The sequence below is a fragment of the Rhincodon typus genome, chromosome 3 (assembly GCF_021869965.1).
Source record: "Rhincodon typus isolate 14 chromosome 3, sRhiTyp1.1, whole genome shotgun sequence".
NCBI classification, from domain to species: Eukaryota; Metazoa; Chordata; class Chondrichthyes; order Orectolobiformes; family Rhincodontidae; genus Rhincodon; species Rhincodon typus.
The window spans coordinates 120,603,353-120,615,637 of record NC_063334.1 but is presented as its reverse complement, the minus strand read 5'-3'; the positions used below and the strand labels follow the sequence as shown (position 1 = coordinate 120,615,637).

The following is a 12,285-nucleotide window of genomic DNA, read 5'->3' as shown; positions in this document are numbered from 1 at the left end:
GAACCATTTCAACTCCCCCTCCCATTCCTCAGACGACATGTCCATCCTGGGCCTCCTGCAGTGCCACAACGATGCCACCCGAAGGTTGCAGGAACAGCAACTCATATTCCGCTTGGGAACCCTGCAGCCCAATGGTATCAATGTGGATTTCACTAGTTTCAAAATCTCCCCTCCCCCTACCGCATCCCAAAACCAGTCCAGCTCGTCCCTGCCTCCCTAACCTGTTCTTCCTCCCACCTATCCCCTCCTCCCACCTCAAGCCGCACCTCCATCTCCTACCGACTAACCTCATCCCGCCCCCTTGACCTGTCCGTCCTCCCTGGACTGACCTATCCCCTTCCTAACTCCCCACCTACACTCACCTTTACTGGCCCCATCTCCGCCTCTTCGACCTGTTTGTTTCCTCTCCAGCTATCGCCTCCTCTATCCACCTTCTATCTGCCTCCCATTCTCTCCCTATCTATTTCAGAACCCCCTTCCCCTCCCCCTCCCCCTTTTCTGATGAAGGGTCTAGGCCCGAAACGTCAGCCTTTCTGCTCCTATGATGCTGCTTGGCCTGCTGTGTTCATCCAGCCCTGCACCTTGTTGTTTCAAACATTTTCTGTAGTCTTCATTAGAAAACTGTACCAAGAAATTTAGTACTTTTGCTAAGAATGTGGAAGAGCTTTTGAAAGTATCTCCAGAATCCTAGTGTAACAGGATTATAATGAGCATATTTGTATTTCATCGTAGCAACAAATATTCTTTAAATACTTCGTATGCAGCTTTTCTTTTTGGGTTTGTAATATTTCTCAGTATAATTTCAGTTATCCAAGCTATTCCTGTGTAGTTAATTAGGTGTCAGACTTCAGATGTAACTACGTTTTGTTTCACTTCACTAGCTATAATATTGTGTTCAGGTGTCTGCAGTGTGGACTGAGCCTATTTATTCCACTTGCCAACATTGTCAAAGAATGACCATTTCCAAAAGTGATTGGGTTTTAAATAAAGAAAGTAACAGCTGTCTACATCACCTGAAAGAACTTTCCACACTTCTGAGAACAAAAAAAGCTCTTTATGTATGTAGATTTATCTACAAACTTTTTTTCTTTTAAATTTTGTTCGGGCATTTTCGTAAAAATCTGGTGACAGCATTCTGATTTCTGGAATGGCATGATTGTGTGATTAAGTTGCAGTTTAGTTAACACAAGCCGTGGTGAAGAATGCTAAGAATCAGAAACTGCTAAAGAACAGTATCTCGTGAGCACTGGATGAGGCTTCTAGTTTCCATTAAAAGTTGTGAAGACTTCCTTTCCCCATTCTCTTTTTCAGTCTCTTGCTGACCAGTTTTCATTGCTTAACTTAGATTTTGTGTCCTTCTAACTTCTTCTATTAAAAGTTATGTCTTAAACAATGTACATCTTTTCCCATCAGAAGAGTAGTTTAATTTAGTAGTTTCCAGAACATTTTGTATGTAATTTTTAATGGGGAATGCTAAAGACATACAGCAAATCTAGAGAAATTAAAATGTTAGTATTCCAAGCAACGCATTTGTTCTGTAGCATTTGGGGTTTGGGGGAATCCTATTTAATAAAGCAGATGATAGGGCTGGGGGATGCTGGTTGTCGTGTGTCAAGTAGAAGCTGAAATTTGTTCACTAAATTGTTCAACGTAATTTGACCAAGCATTCACATCAATTAAAAAGTCAGTACTCATTTTGCATAGAATTTTGTTTCTTTCAGAAGGCATGCATTAGTCAAACTGGAGACACTGGACAGGCAATTTTCAGTAATTTTTGATAATGGTCTTCCAAGTGTAGGTTGCATTCACTTTGTTTCCCCCAGTCTCTGTACAAATATTTTCCTTATAGAGTCATTGAGTCATACAGCATGGAAACAGACCCTTCAGTCCAACTAGTCTATACCGACCATGTGCCCAAACTAAACTAGTCCCACTTGCCTGCATTTGGCCCATGTCCCTCCAAACCTTTCCTATTCATGTACTTATCCAAATGTCTGTTAAATGTTGTAACTGTACATCCACCACTTCCTCTGGTAGTTCAGTTCACACATTAACCACTCTCTGTGTAACAAAGTTGCCCCTCATGTCCTTTTTAAATCGTTCTCTTTTCATCTTAAAAATGTTTCCCCTAGTTTTGAACTCCCCCACCTTAGAGAAAAGACCTTTGCTATTCACCTGATCTTTGCCCATCATGATTTTATAAACCTCCATAAGATCACCTCTCAAACTCCTGCGCTCCAGTGAAAAAAGTCCTAGCCTATTTTTATCACTGAAACCCTCTATTCCTGGCAACAATCTTTTCTGATCCTTTTCCAATTCAATAAATCCTTCCTATAACAGGGCGACCAGAACTGCACACAGTACTCCAGAAGAGGCCTTATCAATGTCCTATACAAATTCAATATGATATCCCAACTCTTGTACTCAAAGGTCTGAGCAACGAAGGCAAGCATGCTAAATGCCTTCTTAACGACCTTGTCAACCTGTGATGCAAATTTTAAAGAATTATGTACCTGAACCTGTAGCTCGCTCTGTTCCAAAAGACTACTCATTAGGTAAATAAATCCTGCCCTTGTTTGTTTTACCAAAATGCAAAACCTTGCATTTATCCAAATTAAACTCTATGTTCAGGTAAGGTTGTAAATATGCTGTCTGGGGAGTAGCAAGTATGAACCTGCACCTTAGCATGCCATTGCACATCAACACTACAGTGTAAAATAATCATAACATTTAAAATATGCCCTTTTAAATTCTTCTCTGGGAATTAAAGTAACAAAAGCAAAGTGTTCAGTACATGCTGGCTATTTTCCCCTTTGTATCTAAAGCTATCTTTAAAGTTATTAGATTTTTACTTTTCATATGGATCTGTTAAAATATGATTGACTTTGCTGATTCTTTTAAATGCTCTTCAAAGTTGTCCACTTAAATTTAGAATTGTATTCCCTAACTTCCTCAGCTTCAAATCAATTTACATGAACTTGGTGAAATCAAATATATCTAAAGAAATGCTGGACACTTATTCTGGTATTTCTCATTTGCATTTAACTTTCTCAGTTTTTTAATCTTTATATATTTTTCTCAGGAGACCTGCTAGCTCTATTTTGTACTTCAGGTACAATGCTTTTTGTGGCCTTATTACTTGATAGTATATGTTTCTCTTTGAGAAAATTGGGCTGTTTCTTCAGAATGGAGCAGATTACAGAATATTTGATTTAGGCATTTAAAATTATGAAGGAATGAGGCATGGTAGAGAGAAATCAATCCATTTCTAATCGGTACGAGAATGTAGATATTAAAATTACAAACATTCAAACAATAACGGACTGGAAAAGGCCTTTTGGTATGTCCAAACAATTGAAACTAGTTCAGGAGATCACCCTGAATCTGATCGTTCTAAGCATCACCTATCCTTCTTACAATGTGATATCCACCACAACCAGAAAGAGACTTGCTCTTTCTTGAAGAAATGCAGCCATCTGCTGTTCACCACTCAAGATGATAGCCTGTTTCAAAGGTTTACTATTCTCTGGAAAACGAGTCAACTTGTGACACGGATTCCAGATCTAGTCATATATCACTTAAAATTGTGAATCTTGGTCCTTCCTAACCTAATTATTTGAATAAACTATCTACTATGATTTTATGATTCTTATGAATCTTGATCTAACTGTACATCCATAAATCTAACTTTCCTAATGTGTAGATTTCCAGCTGTTTTAGCTTATCCTGATAAAAATGCTTTTATCCAGCAATTAGTTTAATGTTCTGTCTCTGAATCCTTTCTAAAGCTTCTAAATTACCAACCATTTCAGTCTTGTGGAAGCACAAAATAATTTTTTTTATTCATTGGCAGCATTTATTGCCCAGAGGGCAGTTAAGAGTCAACAACATTGCTGTGGGTCTGGAATCACACGTAGACCAGGCCAGGTAGGGACAGCAGTTTCCTTCCCTAAAGGACATTAGTGAACCAGACAATTGATAGTGGATTCATGGTCATCATTACATTCTTAATTCCAGATATTTTGTTGAGTTCAAATTCCACCATCTGCCGTGGTGGGATTCAAACCCAGGTCCTCAGAATGTTATCTGGGTCTCTGGATTAACAGTCCAGTGATAATACCACTAGGCCATCACCTCCCTCTCTGAGGGGGAGTGTTTGGATAAGAAATTTAATAGAGCAGGAGAAACACTATATAATCAGAGCGACAAGTGCAAAATCTGTTCTTGTGACATTGTTTGAGGGATAAAAGTTCGATGTCTTGCCACAGAATCTTTTTATGTCTGTCTCACTGAGGTCCTATATACCTGGCAACTATGTAGCCATTGTCGATTTTCAAACCCATCTGGTTCACTAATGTTCTTCAGTGAAGGATATCTACCATCCTTACCTGGTCAGGCATACATATGACTCAGACCACAAGCAATGTGGTTGTCTCATAACTACCCTCTAAGCATTTAGGGATGTGTAATAAATATTGGCCTAGCCAGGAATGCCACATCCCGTGAGCGAAACCTTTAACTTATTTACTTTGTGATCATTTCTGTGCTGGAGATTCTTGGACAGAATCTGTTCCATCCCAGTGGACGAGCTGTCCTGGAATGCAGCAGTGGGTAGATTCAGTGTAGAACCCACTCCGTTTTTTTGCAGCAGTCAATGTTAAAATTTAAATGTCTAGCCACGTGACCAGCAACTTTCACGGCTTCTGTGAAAGGGCAAATATTTAAGGTAGGTGTGGGAGATCGTTTAAGGAGGGTAAGGGAATGCAGAGGTGACAGATGGTTGAGGGGTTAGGGGGTGGCAGGTGCATAACGTTAGACCAGCTGAAAGTGTTAGGGTGGCAAGTAGTTGAGGATTAGAGTGCCTGTTTGGTGAGAAGAGTAGAGCAGTACAAGGATAATAGAGTGCTTGAGTAAGTTCACCTCCAATAGCACACAAGAATATTGACACTTTACAGGATAAAGCAGCTTACTTAAAATGGCATTTCATTCCCCCACCTTCAGTATTCACTTCCCTCACCATATGTGCACAGTGGTAGAAGTGAGTATCAACTTCAAGATGCACTACAGTAACACATCAAGGCACCCTCTGAATCCATTTGTTCCAAACCTATGACTTTCACCACCTAGGAGGTACATGAGAATCCCAACACTTACAGATTCCCCACCTACACACTACATCACAATTCCTTCACGCTCACTCGATCATAATACTGGAATTTATTTCCACACAGCACTGTAGATATACCTACACCCCAAAGCCTGCACCAGTTCAAGAAGGCAGCTTCATTAGGGCAATTAGGGATGATTATAAGTGCCGGCCTCACTAGCATCACCAAAACCCAAGAACGAATAATTAAATAAAAAGGTTCCAGACAGATGTCAGGTAAGTTAGGGTGACAGGTGGATGAATGTTTATGGTGGCACTATGGATTAGGGGCTAGGATGGCAGTGGATTGGCAAATGGGTTAGGGTGGCAAGTGGATGAGTTGGCGGGTACTAGATATGTGGACAAGTGTTTAGGATAAGTTGAGGATAGAGGGATGTGTCGTAGGTGATGCAGGGATCGCTAGACTAGTAATCCGGAATTCCAGACAAATGTTCTGAGGGCATAGGTTTAAATCCTATCATGACAGATGGTAATTGTGGATAACCTGAAACGTTAACTCTGATTTCTCTCCACAGATGCTGTCAGATCTGCTGAGCTTTTCTAGCAATTTCTGTTTTTGTTTCTGATTTCCAACATCCGCAGTTCTTTCAGTTTTTATCACAGATGGTAAAAATTTGATTTCAACAAAGACCTGGAAGAAAAAATCTAAACTAATAGCGATCATGTAACCACTGTTGATTGTCAGGAAAAGTCCATCTGGTTCACTGTGTTCCTTAGAAAAGGCAATCTGCCATCCTTACCTGGTCTGGCCTACGTGTAACTACATGGAGATGTTTCATTGGAGCAAGGAGGTGTTCGGATGTGTGGATGTTAGGTTGGGCTGTAAAGATTGTCGACAGGTGGGGATTTGGTTGAGGCCAAGAGCATATCAGGCCAGATTGTGTGTAAGGTGTTGGGCAGGAGTGTGATTCAGTGAGGAAGGGGTTTTGGATCACGTTGAGTATGAGGTGTTAGGGTCAGGGCATGGAAGAGGGTCACAGAATTTATAGTTGAGAAGATCCATATTGTGTCAGTTACTCAGTTTGATAGTTTACCTGGGAGTTAGAGTAGGTTTTTGATTCTCTAACTTTTCCTGAGTAAGTACTAATTTTCATTATGTTGAAACCCTCAAACTGTATGACTCTTAAGGGCCTTTTTAAGATAATATCCCATTGGAATTTTAAACCACCTGTGCAGAGATTTTCTTGTGTCGGGATTTCTACATAGTTCTGATGTGTAACTCCAGTCCATGCTGCAGAAATGACTATCTGGCCGCTGGAATGTCTGAGCCATTAACTCTGCTTCTCTCTCTGCAGTATTTTGCTTTTAACCTTCATTTTCATGGTCTGTTTCATGCAATGTATTCTTCAACTAATTTATTGTGAAAGTTTTGTTTTCAATTTTACCAATTAAAGTATAAAACTGATATCATTTTTTGTTTAATTTTTCAGGGCACAAAGTTTTCTGGGAATTCAGTTGGATTCCCTCAAGCTCCCCAGCGTTCTTCTGTTCGGCGATCGTATGGGAGATCGAAGCGTTTCAGTATAACCCGGTCCTTGGATGATTTAGAGGTAATTTTAAAAGCGCTAAGTTCCAAAGAACTCTATGATCCAATGCAGATATAAAATATTTTGACAATAGTACAAATTTTGATTCTCAAATCTAAACCCCGGGAGACTTGGAGGTTTCCCCGAAAGTCTCAGATGCTTTTCATTGCTAGACCTCATTACTATCTGCCAGGTAGTAGCCAAGTTTGAAAAGAAATTGGCTAATGGCTGATAGGCACAAATTATGCACATCATAGAAGGAAATCAGTGTAGTCATTTCCCACAGGAAGGGCTGGTGTGGAGTTTAGAAGTTTTGTACCTGAGATAGGAGACTTGAGGTAACAGAGGTTTAGGATAAAAAAGTTTTTAGAAAATATTTTGGTCATTAATTGTTTGGCAGCTTTCATTGATCAGAACAATCATTTGCTTCCTAATTAGTACAAAAAGAAAATTATTGTGAGGTGGTGTTGGAACAGAAAGCGTTTTACTTGAATTTATATCCTGTGCTTCCTGGTTTGTGTTGAGTGCATTCAAGTTCCCTCCTACCATGTATTGCAGCCCCAAATCTGTCTCATTTAGATCATAAGCTTCTTTATTGAAGTTTTTCGGAAGTGTTGCAATTCAGACATTTACAAGCAAATCTTAAATGAATAATGAAGTAAACTGACAAAATTTGCAAGGGAATCAAACTTTTCCTAAGTTAGACTTGCAGTATATCGATGTGTGTACTTTGAAATATTAGCTAATATGGCCAATTTTTTGCACATCTCACGGAGATTTGTTGAGAAACCTACTGTTGCCAATTATAATTTATCTTTTATTATCTGTATTCCTCTAGAAGAAGGGGTAAAATAAATATTCAGGCTGTAGCTTGGAAATGGACTGTGTTCTTTTAGGTAGTTGGACAAAGCTGCTTAACAATCTAAAATATCTAATCTTAAAACCCTATTTGCCTGACATTTTCAGTTTAGTCTTAGATGTACAATAAACATGAAAGATCAAAAGCAGCAATTTCATTTAATTATATGAAGTTAGCTACTTGTAAATGGGCTTTGCCCTACTGTACAAATACTTCTCATTGCCAGCAGAGTACGTGGCTCAAATATTGAAAATTCCCTCCTGTGGAAATGTTGAAATTCCATTTTTGGATTTCATGGTTTTAAGTACTCCTTTTGTTGCAGTGAAAAGCTGAATAAATATATTTAGCAGATATAAAATAACAATGTGTTGAGTACAGATTTATTTTGTCTTTGTTTAAAATTCATACCTATTTTTTTTAAAAGTATCAATTACAATTTAACTGTTTACAATATTTGTACTACTCTGCAATAATAAGACTGATCAACTGAAAGTAGAGTTGAGACTATTCATTTTTGAATATAATTTTTAATATTGTGGAAAATGTCTGCAAGTAGTCTTGCCAGATCCTGTCTAATGACAAAAAATGGGGTGATTACCTTGCTGGGATTAATACTATAAGCCTCCCAACAGTCTCAGGGCGATAGCGGAGCAAATATGTAGGCAAATCACAGGAAGGTGCCCGAGAAGCAGGGTTATAGTTGTATGGGAATTCAACTTTGCTAATGTTTACTGGAATTGCCTTAGTGTGAAAAGATTCATGGGTGGAATTTCTAAAGTGCATCTAAGAGAGGTTTTTGTGCCAATACGTGGATAATCCTGCTAGAGATGGGACAGTGCTAAACTTAGCCCTAGGGAATGAAGCCAGACATGTGGTTGAAGTTCAGTGGATTGAGGTACATAAAATTCTGAGAGGCGTACACAAAATCTACCCCCCAGAGAAGATTGTGAGAATCTCTTCCTCATGGCAGACATGTCTAAGACCAGAGGGTGTAAATTTAAGGTGAAGAACAAATGGTTTGGAGGAGATCTGAGAAAATATTTTTTTACCCAGAGGAAGGGCCTGTTTCTATGATCTATGCTGCCTGACAGTGACAGAGGCAACATTTAAGAAGCATCTGGATAAGTACTTAAAATGCCAGGGCATAGCAAGCTCTGGAGCAAGTGCAGATGTATGGGATTAGTGTAGTTTGGTGTTTGTTGGTCGGCATAGACATGGTGGGCTGAAGGACCTATTTCTATGCTGTATGACTCTGTGGAACAAAGAGACCAAGGTGTGCAGGTGCATTGTTCCTTGAAAGTGGAATGGTGGCTCAGTGGTTAGCTCTGCTGTCTCACAGTGCTAGGGACCTAGGTTGGATTCCACCCGCTGGTGACTGTGTGGAGTTTGCACATTCTAACCCATGTCTGCGTGAGTTTCCTCTGGGTGCTCTGGTTTCCTCCCACAGTTCAAAGATGTGCAGGATGGGTGGATTGGCCATGTTAAATTGCCCATAGTGTCCAGGGATGTGTAGGCCAGGCATGATAGCCATGGGAAATGCAGGGTTACAGGGAAAGTGTAGGGGAGTGGTTCTGGGTGGGATGCTCTTTGGAGGGTTAGTGTGGACTTGTTAGCCCAAGTGGGCTGTTTCCACACTGTAGGGATTCTATATGCTGGAGCTGGGGGGTAGACAGTCTTCTGAAGAAGGCTTTTGGCATGCTTGCCTTCTTTGGTCAGAACATTTAAAATAGGAGACCAACATAGAAATTGCTGGAAAAGCTCAGCAGGTTTTGGGTCGAGTGACCTTTCCTAAGAGGAAGGGGTCACTAGACCAGAAATGTTAACTCTGATTTCTCTCCACAGATGCTGCCAGACTTGCTGAGCTTTCTCAGCAATTTCTATTTTTGTGTCTGATTTACAGCATCCGCAGTTCTTTTGGTTTTCATTGACTATAGGAGTTGGGACATCATGTTGCAACTGTACAGGATATTAGTTAGGCCACTTTTAGAATATTGCATACAATGTGGTTGCCCTTCTATAGGGAGGATGATGAGAGAGTGCAGAAAAGATTTACAAGGATGTTGCTGGGGTTGGAGGATTTGAGCTATGGGGGAGGCTGAATAGGCTGGGACCTTTTATTGCTGGAGTGTCAGAGGCTGAAGGGTGATGTTATAGAAATTTATAAAATCGTGAGTGGTATGGATAGGCTGAATAGACAAGGCATTTTTCCTAGGGTGGGGGAGTCCAAAACTAGAGGGCATAGGTTTAAGGTGAGAGAGAAAAGATTTAAAAAGGATCTGAGTGATAATTTTTTCATGCAGAGGATGGTGCATATACAGAATGAGCTGCCAGAGGAAGTGATGAAAGCGAGGACAAGTACACCATTTAAAAGGCATCTGGATGGGTACATGAATTAGAAGGGGTTAGAGGGAGATGGACCATATGCAGGCATATGGGACTAGGTCAGATTGGGATGTCTGGTCAACATGGATAATTTCAACTGAAGGGTCTGTTTCCGTGCTGTACGCCTCTATGACGATTTCCCAACAAAACGAGAAAGCTATGATCAGGCAAATGGAGCAAAATTCAAATGTGAAGGAGTCAATTGATGTTATAAATCACACATGGTTTTTTAAAATACAAGATCCGTATACTTTGACCTTTAGTCCTTTATATTTTTTATATTCATTCATGGGATGTAGGCATTACTGCCAAAGTCAACATTTATTCCACATTCCCAATTGACCTTGAGAAGGTGTTGGTGAGCTGCCTCCTTCAACTTCTCCAGTCCAAATGGTATGGGCGTACCCACCATTCTGTTAGGAAAGGAGTTCCAGGATTTTGACCCATCTACAGAACAGTGATATATTTCCAGGTCAGGAAATGTGTGTGGCTCGTTCATGTTGCTGTGCATCTGCAGCCCTCATCCTTCTAGTTTTTTGAAGGTGCAGTCATAGGACCTTTGTAGAGTTGTTAGAGTGCATCTTTTAGATAGTACGTACTGCTCCCACTGTATGTCAATGATCGAAAGAGTGAATTTTGAATGTGTTCAATGGGCTGCCACTCAAACGGGCTACTTTGTTCTGGATGATGTTGATCTTTTTGTATGTTGGCAGATTTGCACTCATTCCAGGCAGTTGGAGGGTATTCCACCACATCCCTGACTTTTTGCCCCAGGATGTTGATAGTGGGGATTTGGCAATAGTATCTTATGATTGCTATTGGTTTTAAAGAAAAATGTAGAACTTTTAACATTTATTCTTTCTTGGTATATGGGCATCACTGAGAAGGCCATCATTTGTTGTCCTTCCCAAATTGGCCTTGAACAGTCAGCTTGCTAGGCCATTTCAGAGGGCAGTTAAGATTAACCAAAGTGCTAGGGTATCTGGAGTCGCATGTAAGCCAGACCACATAAAATGGCAGATTTCCTTCCCTAAAGGACATTGGTGACTCATACCTTTATAATAATTGATGATGGTTGTCATGGTCACCATTACTGAGTAGCATTAAATTCTAGAAATTAATAATTGAATTTAAATTCTCTCCACTGCCATGGTAGCATTTGAATTCCCAAAGTATTAGCGTGACGTCTGAATTACTAGTCAAATGATGTTACCACCATGGCACTGTCTCCCTTATAATTGCTGTGGGTTTTTAAACAAATCATTAACCTGCTAACATTGATACTGTATGTTGCAGTTGTAGACTTCTGTCAATTTGATTGTAAGCTTCGGCAGAGAAAAGCCTTATGTCATATTGGTAATTTCTTTTCCAGATTGATGTGAAGTGATGTGACTCCTTTAGAATGAATGAATCCACTTACTTGTGCATATTCCAATATTTCTTGTACAATCACTAATTTTTGAGTTGTTATTCAAATGGCAGGCTTGTTAGTGGAAAATTCATAAGGGTCTTGGCAGGGTTGATGTTGAAAAAATGTTTCCCCTGACTGGTGAATCTGGAATTCAAGCCACAATCTGACAATAAGAGTTGGCAGTTTAGGATTGAGATGAGGGCAAAGGATTGTGAACTTGAATATGGATATTGATTATATCGAGGACGGGGCTGATAGACTATAGGGTACTGAGGAATATGGGAACGTATGGGACAGTGGAGTTGATATAACAGGTCAGCTATGATTTAACAGAATGGCAGAACAAGCTCAAAGGTGTAGTTGACCTATCCTCGCTTTTGTTTCTTGTGTTCTTTCAACAGTGTTAATTTGTTATAATTCAGTTAGAGTTCTAATTATAAGGCATATAATGAATTTATTGTACAGGGGAGACACTGTCTCAGTCAACTTCATGCTTTCTCATTATCTATGAAGAGGACTGTTAAAATTTGGAACTTTTAACAGTCTTGCTCAGGTGCACCAGGGGATTACACAAACATTTATAATGAGTTGTGTCTGCGCATACGCCTGGGTTCCAACCAAAGAGAAAACTGTAACTAACGGCTGCTGAAGCATGTTGCTTTGCCGAGCCTGGAGTATGAATTGAATTCAATTGAATCACTTATTGTCACGTGCATTCAATGTGAAAATACAATGAAAAGTGTGTACCTTTGCCATACATACATGCGCCATTCACATTAACTTCGAATAAGACAGAGAGAAAAAGATAACTTAAGAGAGTCCAACTTTCCTTTCCACTGCCACAATCCTACTCAGGGATTTCCAGCCCTCCCCATGACTCCGCCAGAATCCCACTCTGGGCTTTCCAGCCCTCCCCATGCCTCCATCAGAGTCCTGCTCC

The 12,285-nt window shown here is 40.0% G+C and overlaps 1 protein-coding gene across 3 annotated transcripts in view; it reads left to right on the top strand.

Moving 5' to 3' along the window:
- Positions 1-12,285, top strand: part of rgs12b (regulator of G protein signaling 12b) — a 199,111-nt gene that overhangs the window by 63,461 nt on the left and 123,365 nt on the right. For all 3 annotated transcript variants that reach the window (XM_020526970.2, XM_048595116.1, XM_048595117.1), the window contains exon 3: positions 6,598-6,717. In XM_020526970.2, coding sequence (XP_020382559.2) covers positions 6,598-6,717 — 120 coding nt within the window. The remainder of the gene's footprint in view (positions 1-6,597; positions 6,718-12,285) is intronic.